This window comes from Marmota flaviventris, chromosome X (genome assembly GCF_047511675.1).
Source record: "Marmota flaviventris isolate mMarFla1 chromosome X, mMarFla1.hap1, whole genome shotgun sequence".
NCBI lineage: Eukaryota > Metazoa > Chordata > Mammalia > Rodentia > Sciuridae > Marmota > Marmota flaviventris.
The window spans coordinates 93145886-93164427 of record NC_092518.1 but is presented as its reverse complement, the minus strand read 5'-3'; the positions used below and the strand labels follow the sequence as shown (position 1 = coordinate 93164427).

Here is an 18542-nt window from a genome sequence, read left to right as displayed (position 1 = left end):
TTAAAATTACTATAGAATATACAAGAGTATGATGTTAGGTGTAACAGGGTATATTATAGGGCTTACATGGGCCAAGATATGTGATTTACTTTAGGAGTCAATAAAAAAAATCTGCTTCACCCCCTCTAAAAAATATACCAGAGCTTCCATCTTCTATTATAGCGTACTCAAATCTACTCTTCCAGGAAAAGGTGAGCCAAGAAAAAGAAGGTTCCATAAAGATAATTTTAGGTAAATTTATTAAAAGTCATTCATTTTGTTCTTAATATTCAGCACTAAGTGAATGATCAAAACATTTCCATGCTTTGAAAATGTTCACAGTTAACCATGATTTGACTTTCCAAAATTGAATATGATAAGCATTAGTTTTATAGAACAGCAAAGTCTTATTTTTTATGCTCACCTACAGGACCAGGTTCTCCTGGAAGGCCAGGATTTCCAGGAGGACCATTAATACCTTTTGGTCCAGGAAGGCCTGGGGTTCCTAGAATGAGATGGACATCATTACCCTAGGTACATGTATGACTGCACATATGGTATGACACTATATCATGTATAACCAGACAAATGAAAAGTTGTTCTGCAATTGTGTACAATGAATCAAAATGCATTCTGTTATATATACCTAATTAAAATAAATTAATTAATTTTTAAAAAGAACATATTGTTGATTCAGCCATAGAACAGGTAATTTCAGGCTGCCATTCGCCTGCAGCTCGCAGACAAATTACTCAGGCTCAGTGCTAAATAACCCGCGGAAACTTCTTCTTGGAGCCTGCTCCTATCAGAACATACACCAAGCACAGAGCGGCCGAATTCTGGCTCCTGGAACTGCTCTGGCCCAGGGATAAAGAACGCGCGGAAACTGCTTCTCGGTCCGGGTCCTGCTGAATACTGTGGAGGGAACGAAATGCTGCCATTCGCATGGGATACTAACATGGCAGAGATCTGATGTCATCAGAAAGCGGCGGAGGGGAGAACTTCATCGATACCAGCGGCGACAGAAACAGTTGGTCTCCTGGTAAAGAAAGTGAGTCACAAACACCCGAATCTCTCTCACTTTGTCATCAAGCCAGAGGGGCAGAGCAGAGCCGCCGCCTGTGCCCGAAACAGGCCCAGCGGCCCGCCAGCGTGGTAGTCACGTAACCCCAATTGGAGTAGGGGCAAAGCAGAGCCTTCGCCCGCGCCCGGTTCAGGCCCAGCGGCCCGCCGGTGTGGTAGTCACGTAACCCCAATTGGAGTAGGGGCACAGCAGAGCCGCCACCCGCGCCCGCAAGGTAGGCAGACCTGTGACCGACCGGCAACACAGACCCAGTGGTCCGTGGGCGTGGTAGGAGGGGCAGGGCAGAGCTGCCGCCCGCGCCTGCAAGGTAGGCAGACCTGCAACAGACCGGCGGATCAGGCCCAGCAACCTGCCGGCGTGGTACACACGTCACCCCAATTGGAGTAGGGGCAGAGCAGAGCCTTCACCCGCGCCCGGTTCAGGCCTAGCGGCCCGCTGGCGTGGTAGTCACGTAACCCCAATTGGAGTAGTGGCAGAGCAGAGCCGCCTCCCGCGCCCGGAATAAGCCCAGCGACCCGCCGGCGTGGTAGACACGTCACCCCAATTGGAGTAAGGGCAGAGCAGAGCCGCCGCCCGCGCCTCCAAGGTAAGCAGACCTGCAACCAACCGGCAGAACAGACACATTATAATGAGGATGCCTAACACGCACGCAGTCCGCGGGCGTGGTAGACACCTCACATCAATTGGAGGAGGGGCAGAGCAGAGCCGCCGCCCACGCCTGCAGGAGAGACTTTTCAACTATACAAGAGCAATATAAATATATAGGGGGAAAATTTTTTCAAAAACACAAAAGTTTCACCAAGCAGAAAGAAACGCAAGCAGTATGAAAAGACAAGGAAAGAAAGGACCACAAGCAATGCAGGTCAACTCAACTTTAGAAGAGGTAACAGCTGCAGCAGATGGAATGTCAGATAAAGAATTCAGGATATACATGCTTCAGATGATCTGGAGTCTCAAGGAAGACTTTAGACAGCAAAATCAGACAATGAAAGATCACTTCGACAATGAATTACACATACAAATCCAGGAAGCAAAAGATCAACTATACAGGGAGATAGAGGTTATAAAAAACAAACAAACAGAAATCCTAGAAATGCAGGAAGCAATAAACCAACTTAAAAACTCAATTGAGAATACTACCAGCAGAGTAGAACACTTAGAAGATAGAACATCAGACAATGAAGACAAAGTATTTCAACTAGAAAAGAACATAGACAGCTCAGCAAGACTGTTAAGAAACCATGAGCAGAACATCCAAGAAATATGGGATAACATAAAGAGACCAAAATTAAGAGTCATTGGGATACAGGAAGGTATAGAGGTCCAAACCAAAGGAATGAGCAATCTATTCAATGAAATAATACGAGAAAACTTCCCAGACTTGAAGAATGAGACAGAATCCCAAATCCTAGAAGCCTACAGGACGCCGAATGTGCAAAATCATAAGAGATCCACACCTAGACACATTATAATGAAGATGCCCAACATACAGAATAAGGAGAGAATTTTAAAAGCTACAAGAGAAAGGAAGCAGATTACATTTAGGGGTAAGCCAATCAGGATAACAGCTGATCTTTCAACACAGACTCTGAAAGCTAGAAGATCCTGGAATAACATATTTCAAACACTGAAAGAAAATGGGTTCCAACCAAGAATTGTGTATCCAGCGAAATTAAGCTTCAGGATGGAAGATGAAATTAAAACCTTCCACGATAAACAAAAGTTAAAAGAATTTGCAGCTAGAAAACCATCTCTTCAAAACATCCTCGGCAAAACATTACAGGAAGTGGAAATGGAAAATAACAATGAAAACCAACAGTGGGAGGTTGGACAGTAAAGGGCTGAAAAATAATCAAAGAGGAAAACAAACCATGTTTAGTAACAGAAATAAACAAATATGGCTGGAAGAACAACCCATATCTCAATAATAACCCTAAATGTTAATGGCTTAAACTCACCAATTAAGAGACACAGGCTAGGAGAATGGATCACAAAACAAGACCAAACAATATGCTGCCTACAGGAGATGCATTTGATAGGAAAAGACATACATAGGCTGAAGGTGAAAGGTTGGGAAAAATCATATCACTCATATGGACTTCGGAAACAAGCAGGAGTGTCCATACTCATATCAAATAAAATAGATTTCAAGCCAAAGTTAATCAAAAGGGATAAAGAGGGACACTACATACTGCTCAAGGGAACCATAAACCAACAAGATATAACAATCATAAATATATATGCCCCAAACAATGGTGCAGCTATGTTCATCAAACAAACTCTTCTCAAGTTCAAGAGTCTAATAGACCACCATACAATAATCATGGGAGACTTCAACACACCTCTCTCACCACTGGACAGATCTTCCAAACAAAAGTGGAATAAGGAAACTATAGAAATCAATAACACAATTAATAACATAGACTTAATTGACATATTTAGAATATACCACCCAACATCAAGCAGTTACACTTTGTTCTCAGCAGCACATGGATCCTTCTCAAAAATAGATCATATATTATGTCACAGGGCGACTCTTAGACAATATAAAGGAGTAGAGATAATACCATGCATCTTATCTGATCATAATGGAATGAAACTGAAACTCAACGATAAAAGAAGGAAGGAAAAATCATGCATCACTTGGAGAATGAACAATAGGTTACTGAATGATCAATGGGTTATAGAAGACATCAAGGAGGAAATTAAAAAATTCTTAGAGATAATGAAAACACAGACACAACATATCGGAATCTATGGGACACATTGAAAGCAGTTCTAAGAGGAAAATTCATTGCTTGGAGTTCATTCCTTAAAAAAAGAAAAAACCAACAAATAAATGATCTCATACTTCATCTCAAAATCCTAGAAAAAGAAGTGCAAAACAACAGCAAAAGAAGTAGAAGGCAAGAAATAATTAAAATCAGAGCTGAAATTAATGAAATCGAAACAAAAGAAACAATTGAAAAAATTGACAAAACTAAAAGTTGGTTCTTTGAAAAAATAAACAAAATCGACAGACCCTTAGCCATGCTAACGAAGAGAAGAAGAGAGAGAACTCAAATTACTAGCATACGGGATGAAAAAGGCAATATCACAACAGACAATTCAGAAATACAGAAGATAATCAGAAATTATTTTGAATCCTTATACTCCAATAAATTAGAAGATAGTGAAGGCATCGATCAATTTCTTAAGTCATATGATCTGCCCAGATTGAGTCAGGAGGATATAGACAACCTTAACAAACCAATATCAACTGAGGAAATAGAAGAAACCATCAAAAGACTACCAACTAAGAAAAGCCCAGGACCGGATGGGTATACAGCAGAGTTTTATAAAACCTTTAAAGAGGAACTAATACCAATACTTTTCAAGCTACTTCAGGAAATAGAAAAAGAGGGAGAACTTCCAAATTCATTCTACGAGGCCAACATCACCCTGATTCCTAAACCAGACAAAGACACTTCAAAGAAAGAAAACTACAGACCAGTATCTCTAATGAACCTAGATGCAAAAATCCTCAATAAAATTCTGGCGAATCGGATACAAAAACATATCAAAAAAATTGTGCACCATGATCAAGTAGGATTCATCCCTGGGATGCAAGGCTGGTTCAATATACGGAAATCAATAAATGTTATTCACCACATCAATAGACTTAAAAATAAGAACCATATGATCATCTAGATAGATGCGGAAAAAGCATTTGACAAAGTACAGCATCCCTTTATGTTCAAAACTCTAGAAAAACTAGGGATAACAGGAACATACCTCAATATTGTAAAAGCAATCTATGCTAAGCCTCAGGCTAGCATCATTCTGAATGGAGAAAAACTGAAGGCATTCCCACTAAAATCTGGAACAAGACAGGGATGCCCTCTCTCACCACTTCTGTTCAACATAGTTCTCGAAACACTGGCCAGAGCAATTAGACAGATGAAAGAAATTCAAGGCATAAAAATAGGAAAAGAAGAACTTAAATTATCACTATTTGCAGGTGACATGATTCTATACCTAGCAGACCCAAAAGGGTCTACAAAGAAACTATTAGAGCTAATAAATGAATTCAGCAAAGTGGCAGGATATAAAATCAACACACATAAATCAAAGGCATTCCTGTATATCAGCGACAAATCCTCTGAAATGGAAATGAGGACAACCACTCCATTCACAATATCCTCAAAAAAAATAAAATACTTGGGAATCAACCTAACAAAAGAGGTGAAAGACTTATACAATGAAAACTACAGAACCCTAAATAGAGAAATAGAAGAAGATCTTAGAAGATGGAAAAAATATACCCTGTTCATGGATAGGCAGAACTAACATCATCAAAATGGCGATATTACCAAAAGTTCTCTATAGGTTTAATGCAATGCCAATCAAAATCCCAATGGCATTTCTTGTAGAAATAGAGAAAGCAATCATGAAATTCATATGGAAAAATAAAAGACCCAGAATAGCAAAAACAATGCTAAGCAGGAAGTGTGAATCAGGCGGTATAGAGATACCAGACTTCAAACTATACTACAGAGCAATAGTAACAAAAACAGCATGGTACTGGTACCAAAACAGGCGGGTGGACCAATGGTACAGAATAGAGGACACAGAAACCAATCCACAAAACTACAACTATCTTATATTAGATAAAGGGGCTAAAAGCATGCAATGGAGGAAGGATAGCATCTTCAACAAATGGTGCTGGGAAAACTGGAAATCCATATGCAACAAAATGAAACTGAATCCCTTTCTCTCGCCATGCACAAAAGTTAATTCAAAATGGATCAAGGAGCTTGATATCAAATCAGAGACACGCCGTCTGATAGAAGAAAAAGTTGGCTACAATCTACATACTGTGGGGTCGGGCTCCAAATTCCTCAATAGGACACCCATAGCACAAAAGTTAATAACTAGAATCAACAAATGGGACTTACTCAAACTAAAAAGTTTTTTCTCAGCTAAAGAAACAATAAGAGAGGTAAATAGGGAGCCTACATCCTGGGAACAAATCTTTACTCCTCACACTTCAGATAGAGCCCTAATATCCAGAGTATACAAAGAACTCAAAAAATTAGACAATAAGATAACAAATAACCCAATCAACAAATGGGCCAAGGACCTGAACAGACACTTCTCAGAGGAGGACATATAATCAATCAACAAGTACATAAAAAAATGCTCACCATCTCTAGCAGTCAGAGAAATGCAAATCAAAACCACCCTAAGATACCATCTCACTCCAGTAAGATTGGCAGCCATTATGAAGTCAAACAACAACAAGTGCTGGCGAGGATGTGGGGAAAAGGGTACACTTGTACATTGCTGGTGGGACTGCAAATTGGTGCAGCCAATTTGGAAAGCAGTATGGAGATTTCTTGGAAAGCTGGGAATGGAACCACCATTTGACCCAGCTATTCCCCTTCTCGGTCTATTCCCTAAAGACCTAAAAAGAGCATGCTACAGGGACACTGCTACATCGATGTTCATAGCAGCACAATTCACAATAGCAAGACTGTGGAACCAACCTAGATGCCCTTCAATGGATGAATGGATAAAAAAATGTGGCATTTATACACAATGGAGTATTACTCTGCATTAAAAAATTGACAAAATCATAGAATTTGCAGGGAAATGGATGGCATTAGAGCAGATTATGCTAAGTGAAGCTAGCCAATCCCTAAAAAACAAATGCCAAATGTCTTCTTTGATATAAGGAGAGTAACTAAGAACAGAGTAGGGACGAAGAGCATGAGAAGAAGATTAACATTAAACTGGGATGAGAGGTGGGAGGGAAATGGAGAGAGAAGGGAAATTGCATGGAAATGGAAGGAGACCCTCAGGGTTATACAAAATTTCATACAAGAGGAAGTGAGGGGAAAGGGGAAAATAATACAAGGGGGAGAAATGAATGCCAGTAGAGGGGGTAGAGAGAGAAGAGGGGAGGGGAGGGGGGATAGTAGAGGATAGGAAAGGCAGCAGAATACAACAGACACTAGTATGGCAATATGTAAAATAATGGATGTGTAACTGATGTGATTCTGCAATCTGTATACGGGGTAAAAATGGGAGTTCATAACCCACTTGAATCAAAGTGTGAAATATGATATATCAAGAACTATGTAATGTTTTGAACAACCAACAATAAAAAAAATTAAAAAAGAACATATTGTTATTTTCTAGATTTAAAACATTGCTTCTAATAGATGCATAATATTCTATAGTATACAATTGATCATTTAACTATTTCCTTTATGTGTTGTTGATACAGTTGGTTGAATTTATGCCTTTCTATATTATATTAGTAACTCTATATCTTAACAACTTATATGTATATATTTATGTATGAATTGAATATACACCTATTTTGCCACTTGAAAGCTATTTCCATTGTGTTAGATTTCTAGAATGGAAATTCTTAAGTAAAAGTGAATTCACATGCTCATATTAGTTAATACTATCAGAAACACTTTTTTATTTTACAAACTATAAGCAACAATGCTGAGGAATGATTTTAACCAAATTATATTTTTATATCATGTACACGAACAAATATGTAACAAAATCCATTGTTATATAAGACATAACAATAAAATGAATGGGGAAAAAATAAAGAAATACCACACCACTTTGAAAGCTACAGTTAAAATTTAAAACTTATATTGATAGAGAAGACATTTGGCCTTTGGTTTTTTGGGAATTGGCTTATTTCACTTAGTATGATATTCTCCAGCTCCATCCATTTACTGGCAAATGCCATAATTTCATACTTCTTTAAGGCTGAGAAATATTCCATTGTGTACATATATCTCATTTTCTTCATCCATCTGTTGAAGGGGACCTAGGTTGGTTCCACAGAAAAAACCAAAGGCTGAATGTTTTCTGATATGGGGATGCCAATCTACAATAAGCGGGAGGGGGCTACGAAGAATAGAGGTACTTTGGATTAAGCAGAGGGGAGTAAAGGGAGGGGAATGGGCATGGGGTAGGAAAGATAGCAGAATAAATTAGACATTAATACTCTATGTGCTTATATGACTACATGACCGGTATCATCCTATATCATGTACAACTAGAAGAATGAAAAGTTATACTCCATTTATGTGCGATGTATCAAAATGCATTATACTGACATGTATAACTAATCAGAACAAATAAACTTACAGTGTTAGCACTGAAATAGGAGCAAAAAGGAACTGAAAACATGTTGGTGATTTCTGGAAATTCTTAAGAATTATATTAAGCTTTCAAATTATTTATCAAGAGGTTGCCATTATTATATATAGTCATAAGCATAAAAAATCTATCACCATATTACACTGGTAAAATTTGTAGGATTCCATTTCACAGTTGTTTAAATCCATTCATCTGCTGTTTAACATTTGGGTTATCAGGTTTTGTCTTGGTAATGAATATTTCTGCACAGGACATTTTGTGGACATGTCTTAATTTATCTTGGAGTGAAACTGCTGGGTCCCTGAGTAAAGTATATGTATGTTGTGTTTTATAAAAAATTTTGCCAAGACAATTTACATTTACAACAATGTATAGGATATCTAGTTGTTCCAGATCCTTGCACAACATATATGATACTATCAATTGTTTTAATAATAGTCATTCTGATAGGCATGTAGTTCCACCTCAATGTGTTTTAATGTACACTTCTCTGATAGTTAATGACATTGGTCACCTTTGCATATATTTATTAGCTATCTGGTATCCTTTTATGTGAAATGTCTGGCTCATCATAAATCCCAAATATTAATAATCTGTCAGACATACATTTTGCAAATATTTTATCCTAGTCTGTAGCTTTCCTATTCATTTTCTTAATGGTGTCCTTTGATACACAGAAGTTTTAAGTTTTGATTAAGTTTGACCTATTAATATTGTTTTCTTTTACAGTTACTGCTTTCTGTATCCAAAGAAAATGCTGCCTATCCTCAAGTTAGTTTTGTTTTAAAAGCTTTGATGTTTTAGTTTTTATGTTAGAACTAAGATCCATTTCAAATTAATTTTTCTATACAATGTGACATATGAGTTGAGTTTCATTTTCCCTATATGAACATCCACGTATTTGAGGAAAGTTGGCTGAAAAGATTATACTTTCCCATTTTGGATTTATTTGGTACTTTTATCAAAATTAATTTTACTACATAATATTCTGTTTATTTATTGATCCTTATGCAATTACATCTTGAAATCTGGTCCTGCAACTATGTTTTTCTTACTTTTTTTTGGATGTTCTATATCCTTTACATTTCCATACATGTTTTAGAATTGGTTTGTTAATTGTTTTTATAAAAACCTGCTGGGTTTATTAGCTGGAAATGCTTTGAGTTTATGGGTAACCATAGGGATAACTGGCATCTTAACAATACTGATCTCCCAATGCATGAATATTCTATATATCTTCATATATTTGGGTATTTAAATTTTTCTCATAGCTGGCTTCATAGATTTTAGTGAACATACCTCACAAATATTTTATTAAATTTACCCCTAAATTCTGGGGTCAGCCAAAATGGATTAAGTCTACTACAGCCTGTTTTTCACAATGATTACAATACTACAGCCCTTTTTCACAATAATTACAATTAAAAACTGGACAGAATACAAAAGCAAGTATTCAAGTATTCAAAGAATCTGAAAATAAACACTAGCAGACATATTTGGAAAAGAAGTAAAAATCTTAAAAAATGTGTAACAAATCACCCTAAACCTAATAACTTAAAGTAATACTATTAATTGTTTCACAGTTTCTATAGATAACAACCCAGGTACAGATGAGCTAGGTTCTCTGCTTAGCATGCTGCAAGGCCAAAATCAGGGTGTTGGTTTAGCTAGGCTCTTATCTATGGAATTGCACTTCTAAGCTCATCCAAGTGTTGCCCAAATTTGACTTTGGGGTTATAGGACTGAGGCTCCTGTTTTCTTGAAGATTGGTTGCTGGAAACCATTCTCAAGTTCATTAGGCCACCCATATTTCCATTCTGTGAGCCATTGCTACTGAGCATGGAGATCCTCCCTTATGTGGAATTCTCTTTCATAGTTTGAATTTCTCTTATGTCTTCTTTTGCTATCAGTTGCAGAAAACTCCGTCTTTAAAGAGCTTCTGTGATTGTATTAGGCCTACCCAGAATTATCTCCGTATATTAAAATGAACCTATTTGGGAACCGATTTAGGAACCGATTTAACTATATCTGCAAGATCTTTGTACAGCAGTACTTAAATGAGTCAGTCAATCTTTCACTGAATAACTAGGAGCAAAGAATACTGCTAGGGGATATATATTGATATTTTATCTATTATGTAACTGAAAAAACAAATAAAAGCACAATAAGAACATTTCCTAAAGAGTGATAAGATAATTTGCTGCCAACAGAGTTCACTAAAAGAAATAATAAATAAAATAAATTTAAGTGACACCAGAAAGGTTATACATTGAGTAAGGCCCACATTCAGGTCTAAGACTAATGGCAAAGAACATAGGAAAGTATACATTTAATTAGTGCAAAACCAAGTTGATTCTCAGAAACTAAACTACTACAACGATATTCAGCACTTTTCAAATAAATTTCACAAATTTCAGTATCTTTATCCAATACAATCCACAGCATTCAATAAACAATAAAAAATACCACATTTGAATAATCTGGAAAATGTGACTCTAATTCATAAGAATAGAACTAATAGTAGCAATAGACCCATGAATATCTAGAATGTTGGAATAAGCAGAAAAAATCTTTAAACTACTTATAGTAAATATATTAAATAATCTAAGGAATTAGATTACTTAATATATCTAGTACAAAGAAGAATCTTACAGGCAAATATGTATACAGTGGGTGAAAAATAAGAATTTTTGGAGAAATAAGGTTGACTCTAAAAAGAAATTGGAAATAAAAATTTCTCAGGAAAAGTGGAAGAGATTAAGAGCATATTGAATAGTAATTCAAAGAGCAATTAACAAAAACTGTATAAAAATTTTAACTATATTATCAGTCAATTTGCCCTAATGGACACTTATAGAACAATATATATAATTACAAATCATAAGTTATTTTAAGTGAACAGGGAAAATTTACCCAGACAAACCATAAACTGGGCCATATGATGTGTCTCCATAAGTATTAATAGTTAAATTATACAAATTATATATTTTGACTACAACAGAATCAAACAAAACATCAATAATTAAAAAATACCTAAAAACCCCCAAATATCTATATTTTGAGCAACAAAATTCTAAATAACCTACCAATAGCAACAAAAATTAACAAGGAAATTAGAACTTTTTTTTCAATTAAATGATAAAGCACAAAGGAACAAAATTTGTGGAATTCATTTAAATGCTCCTTATATGGAAAATGAAAATTTAAAGTTTCAAACATGTCTATTTTAAAGACAAAACTGAAAAATCTATTATCTAAGTTTCCAACCAGAGAAGCTAGAAAAATAACAGCAAAATTAAATTTGTAAAAAGAAGGTAAGAAATAATAAGATATAAGCAGAAACCAATTAAAGAAAAATCAAACCACAGAGAAAACACAATTCAAAAGTTAACTTTTAACAATAAATACAATGTAATGAATGCCTATCAAGACTGATTAAGAGAAAGAGAAAACACAAATATAAATATATATATTTTGGTGGTACTGGGGATCAAATCTAGGACATAATCTAAAAATTAGACCCAACAAAGTCCAACAATAACTTAAAAATAATATATACAGCATAACCATCTTGGAGTTTATCCCAACAATATTAGTTTGTTTTGACAAAAAAAAGTCAAGTAGTGTAATTTGCTATATCAACAGAAGAAAAAAACATGATAATCTCTGTAGACTCAGAAAAAAGAATAGACAAAACTCACTCTCATTCTTATTTATTTTTGTGGTGCTAGGGAACAAACCCAGCGTCTTACACCCACTAAGCAATTGTTCTACCACTGAGCTATATCCCAGTCCCCTCATGCTTATTCTTGATAAATATATACTGTCAATAAATTAGGAATAGAAAAATTTTTATAATAAGACATAGGATGTTAAATTTAATAGAAAAATAGTGAACACAGTCCTCTGAGTTTATGAAAATGATAAAGATGTAAAATACAACTACTTTTATTAAACATTGTGCTGGAATTATAGCCAGTGTAATTAGACAAGAAAAAGTAATAAAATGTAATAGCTAAGGTGATGTTAATTTACAATAACAAAAAATTTATTAGCACACTCAGTATTAATAAATGAAATCAATAATTTCTGTATATATACATGTTAAATATTCCAAAATCAGTTATTTCTATCTACTTACAATAAAAAATGAAAATGAAAAGGCAATACCATGGCAAACACTATAAGAAGGTATTAAATTTCCAGACATAAATTTAACAAATGATTACCAAGATTTATAAAATGAAAAGTGCAACACATTGTCGAATTAAGTTAAATACCTAAATAAGTGGAGATAGTACATATACATTGAATTGTGAGATTAAATATTGCTAAAATATCAATTCTCCTTAAATTTATCTAGATTTATTTCTATCTTAATAAAAATCATTAAAGGTATTTTTCTAATGGAAACTGATAAATTATTCCCAAATTCATATAAATGATGTAGATTAACTAAGACAAGCTTTGAAAAACTGGAACAAAGTTGCTCTAATTAAACTACTATGTTTTAAGGCTTACTATAAATTTACAGAATGCAGATAGTATTGCAATATTTTATCAAAACCAGAATATAAAATATGCCAATTGAAGAGAATACAGAATGTAGAAATAGATCCCCATAAATACAGTCATTTGAATTTCTGAAAAAGGAGTAATTGCATTATTAAAATAGTGTGGAACAACTGATATCTGTATGGGGAAAACTAAAACAAACCATGACTGTTACCTTACATTATAAAATAGTGTAGATCATAAACCTAAATGTGAAAGTTTTAAACATTAAAGGCTGTAAAAATTAGAGAATATTTCCAAAGCTTTAAATAGGCAAGTGTTTACTGAATAGGATACAAAAAGCACTAATCATGAAAGAAAAGACTGCTACAATTTAATTTTTTTAAAAACTAACAACTTTTGTTTAATACATGACAGCATTCAGACAGTGACAGGTAAATCTGAAACAGGGAGAATATACCTACAATACATGTATTTGACAAAGGACCCATATCCAAAATATACAAAGAAAAAAAGGTAAATAACCCAAAGAAAAACGAACAACAACAAAAACTTCAGCAGACACTTTATAATGATACTATCCAAATGGCTAATAGCATAATATGAAAAGGCATTTGTTGTTATGAGAAAATTATAAATCAAAACATAAATACATGTCCATCAGAATAGCTAAAAATTAAAAAGAATGACAGTATCCAGTGATGGTCAGGATATGGATAACAAGATGTATCACACATTGCTGATAGGACTGTAATTTATAAAATCACTTTTAAAGACTCTATGGTACCATCTACCAATGTTAAATGTAACACCTACCCTATGATTTTTGTAATTATTTTTTTTTATTTCAGTAATTGTACTACTAAGATTTTGTAGAAAAGAAATCATGCCTGGGCTGGGGTTGTGGCTCAGTGGTAGAGTGTTTGCCTAACATGTGTGAGGCCCTGGGTTCAATTCTCAGCACCCCATATAAACAAATGAAATAAAAGTCCATGAACAGCTAAAAAAAATTTTAAAAAATGAAACAAAAAAGAAATCAGTATTTATGTCTATAAAAAGACATGTAAAAGAATGTTAAGAACATTCTTTTCCACGATAGTCCCAAACTGGACACACCCAAAAGTCCATAAACAGGAGAATGCATAGTTAATTGTGGCTGACTTTCAATGGACTATTACATAGCAATGATAAAGAAGAAACTACTTAAACAAGAAACAAAATAAATGACTCTTAAAAGATACAATGTTGAGTGAAAGAATATATACCATATGATTTCATTTACATGAATTTCAATGGCAGGCAAAAATAACTCATGTTGACAGAATTTATAGTAATGGTTATCTTAGGGGGAGGATTCCCTGTGAAGTGGCATGGATAAAATTTATAAAGGAACTATTTTGTATTTTGACATGTATGATGGGTTCATGGTACATATACATAGGAAGAAATTTACCTATACTCTGGTATACTTCAGTGTACTTTAATATATATATATATATATATATATATATATATATATATATATTTATGCTATATTTCATTAAAAAGTTTAGCAAAATAGTAATCCAAAACCTACTCGTCCATGCCACCATGCAATTAAAAAGAAAAACAAAAAATTAAACAGAAGAATGTACAATAATCTACTTCAGGCTAACTACTTGACTATAGAGCTAAGTCCCTTTCCTTGAATGACTCAGTCTCAGCCATTTGAATGAACAGTATGATTGTTCTACCAACAGCCACCAGCTGTGTGCTTGCGTACAATTTTCTAAGAGAATCAGCGGTAGGCTAGGGCCTGGCAGAGTATATTATCACCTACAAAAATAGTAAGGCCTCTTAATTGATTTGTGGCTAGCAGTCAAAGATTGAAAAACACTCCACCAAACAAGTCTCTCTTCCCACAGGATATTGTCCTGCTGAGTTGGTAATACTCATTCTCATTTTATACAGAAAAACATTTGGGCAAAGTGAGGTAAAGAGTTAGTTTGAGACTATGTTGCTAATCAGTATCTGATTGGGAAATAGAATGCAAGTTGGCCAAATAGGAAGTTGCTACAGGATACTTGTTAGAGTAGATAAGGAAGGAAAGAAGGAGGCATTTAAGAAAAGGAATATTTCTATAACAATAGGACTCTAAACAGAATAAGATATATTCCATGCTTGTATAATTATAGCAAGATGGATTCTTCTGTCATGTATAACTAAAAAGAACCAATAAATAAAAACAAAAAGAAAAAAAAAAGAGAAAAGGAATACTTACCTGGGAATCCAGGGAGGCCTGGTTGTCCTTTTGCTCCAGGGGTCCCCGGTAATCCAGGTAAACCAGTCTCTCCCATAGAACCTTTAATGCCTGGGCTCCCTGGGTATCCAGGCAGACCAGGTTCACCCTAAAAACACAAATAAAAAGATCAAAATGAAGTCTTGCATGACTTTGATTGTGTAACAACATAATGTTATTTATAGAGCTTTTACTATACATTGAATACTGTGTTAAGTGTTTTACATAAATTGCTTCATTTAATCATTACAAAAGCCCTATGAATTAGGTTTTGCCATCTTTTATTTATAAATGAGAAAACTAAATTTTAGAGTATAATGTGCCTAAGCTCTTTAACAAGTAGCAGAATTAGGATTTGAACCAAAGTCTACTTGATGCCAGAGCGCATGCTATTCCAGTGGTAGTTAGCTGCTTTATTCTTACTAATCCTTAGAAAGATATTGTTATTATCCCATTGTTATAGTGATGCAACTAGTAAGTGGTGGAATTGAATTTGAATCCAGTCTGATTTCAGAACCTGTAATACTCATCCCTATTGTGCTACAATGCAATTCATTGCTTATAGAAAGCATGTCAAACAATAGCTACAGTAGGTTCTACTGTAAAAGGCAAATTTTATCTTAACAAGAATAGGTCTATCAATTCTTCAGTGGACATTCAAAAATCCTACTTCTTCCTTAAAGCCATTCTGGACAAAGAGATGTAATCTAAGAGCTTAGAGTTGGTTCAAAGTGATGAAGAATAAATGGTTCAGCTTTGGATTACAAAACCCAGTTTATGATTTTAAAAATACACTTGAAGGGCTAGGGTTGTGGCTCAGTGGTAGAGTGCTTGCCTCACATGTATGAGGCACTGGGTTTAATTCTCAGCACCACATATAAATAAATGAATAAAATAAAGTCCATCAACAACTAAAAAAACTTTAAAACATACACTTGAAATAATAATGATTAAACTAAAAAAAAGTATCTCTGTGATTATAGACCATTCATATATTACCATTCTCTCTTCTTCTCTTCCTCCTCTCCCTCCCCCTCTTCCCCCTTCTCCTTCTTCTCCTCTTTCTCTCTTTCTCTGTCTCTCTCTCTTTATCTCAGTACTGGGGATTGAACATAGGGGCCCTTTTTATTTTTTATTTTAAGGCAGGGTTTCACTAAGTTGCTTAAGGTCTTATTAAGTTGCCCAGGCTGGCCTTGAACTTGTGATCCTCCAGCCTCATCCTCCTGAGTTACTGGTATTACAGGCATGCACCAATACAAGCTGCTACAATTTTTTTCTCATAGAATATTTGCATTATATTTTCTTCTAACAGAATCTTATAACAATTCATAACCACTTTCACAATTAAGTTTTTCTCAGTAATAATGAAAACATGCACCATAACTCTAAATCTCTACCACAGGGCTCAGTGCTCTGCTCATAAGAATCATGACCTCCTCAACAAAATGTCAGTGTTTGCCATCACCTACTGAATATTTCCTTCTTCACTTAGTATTTACAATTGTCTGGGTGAACAATATCTTCTAGTTGTGACTTGTGTGTTTAGGCATGGTGATAATAACTTTTTAAATTTATGCCTTTTCACCTTACATCCTGTTATTTAAAAAAAACAGCTAAGAATTTTGGGCTGTGTATATATTTTTGTTTCTTTTAACCTCTTATAAATCAAGTAATTAGCTCATTTTTAGGCACACAATGAAGTTTTGGCTTCAAATGGTTCCATCTTATATGTTTACAAAGAAAAAGCTTTGAATTAATTATTATAAGTCCTGTTACACATGAAAGAGTTTAATTTATATATCAAAATAAAATGAGAAAAAATTCTAATATTCTGCTATTGGTAAGCCTGAAAAGCAGTTTACAAACTCCGAATTACTTACTGTACTAAAATATGTTAAATTCTACACAGAAATTTAATCTCTAAGATCAGCTAGCACTGTCCCCTAGTCCTTATAGTCCTAGTTCCCCTCATCACATTATAGCCCTAGTCCTTCAAACCAAATATATTTTAAAAAGAGAGTAAATATTTTATTAAGAGTTTTGAAGAGGACTAAAATTTACTAGGTTAAGCTTTATATAACCTTTTATTATTCATATGATTACAGAGAAAACAATGAGTTTCAAGGAAGTTAAGCCAGAGGAAAAAAGGAAGAGAAGTCAGAAACTCAACACACTGGTCAGGAAGCCTTAAATCACTCTGAGAAAGAAGATTCAGGTCTATTTGTACTTCAAGAGCTTAACTGTTGCAAATATCTGCATTTGTTCTAATGTCAAGCTTTGATAAAATTCTGAAATGGAATATACCATAGTAATGAGCCAAATCTACCACTCTGGAACAACCGAAAATACAGTAATATTGGAAGACTAGCATACTTGTTTTTTTAAAAAAAATGCTCCTAACTAGAATTGCTTTCAAGGTCACTGTGTTGTATCACATACAGCTCAGGTGAACAAGGGCTCAGTTTGATATCTTTGTTGTTAAAATTCAAACACTTTCACAATTAAGTTCCTAGTAACAATGAAATATATGAGCATTGGTTCATATAGTCAATTTCTACTATGTCTTACTAACAACACCTTCTCTTCCATTCCATATTATAATCTAAGAGACAGAATAAAATTATCAGTTTGCAGAAAAATTATCAGTTTGTACCACTTCATAGACAACATCAAAGATGGTGAGAAAAATCAACCTTTTTTGTTTTTGCCTGACATTGTAAAATTGAAGAAGCACTGCCATTAAGAAAAAACCCATTAAATGAATGGAAAATAATTGGTGAGAAAGGGTAAAAATGATATCCTGCTCTATGGCAACAGTCCATCAGTTGGAAGTTGTATTCTCCATAAAATTATTAATTATTTTTATAGCTCTATCTGTATTGGAAATTAAGGGTACCACAAACAAATCCATAAATGGCAAGGTCTGAGTCACTCAAGGTTATAATTTAGACAGAGGATATCAACAACAAGTGAAACTGAAATAGAACTAACCACCAGACAATTAAAAAAAACTATTCATGTGTATAAACACAAGGAAATGAAATCAACATGCCAAAAATACACTACTCCCATGCTTTTGTAGCACTATTCAAAATAGCCAGGATAAGGAATCAACCTAAATGTCCATCAACAGATGAATAGATAAAGAAAATTTGGCATATATACATGATGGAATACTAGTCCACCATAAAAAGCAGGAATTGACCTGGAAAACATTAAGTGAAATAAGTCAAGTATGGACAAATATCATATGATCTCATTCACATGTGGAACCAGAAAAGGGGATCTCATAGAAGTTGAGAGCAGACAGTGGTTACCAGAAGGATAGATAATAGGGAAGACAAGAGACAGGGAGAGGGTGGTCAAGAGTTGAGAAGGGGAAGAGGATGATCAACAGGTTTGGTAAGTTATGGTGCTCTACAACACAGCAAGGTGAATATAATTGATAGTAATGTATTATATATCTCAGAACATTTAGAAGGGAGGAATTTTAATATACGCACCATAATG

General features: G+C 34.6%; 1 protein-coding gene across 2 annotated transcripts in view; it reads right to left on the bottom strand.

Moving 5' to 3' along the window:
* Positions 1-18542, bottom strand: part of Col4a5 (collagen type IV alpha 5 chain) — a 231282-nt gene that overhangs the window by 31705 nt on the left and 181035 nt on the right. For both annotated transcript variants that reach the window (XM_027932198.3, XM_027932204.3), the window contains exons 37-38: positions 15015-15141; positions 404-484 (exon numbers count right to left, since the gene is read on the bottom strand). In XM_027932198.3, the coding sequence (XP_027787999.1) occupies positions 404-484; positions 15015-15141 (208 nt within the window). The remainder of the gene's footprint in view (positions 1-403; positions 485-15014; positions 15142-18542) is intronic.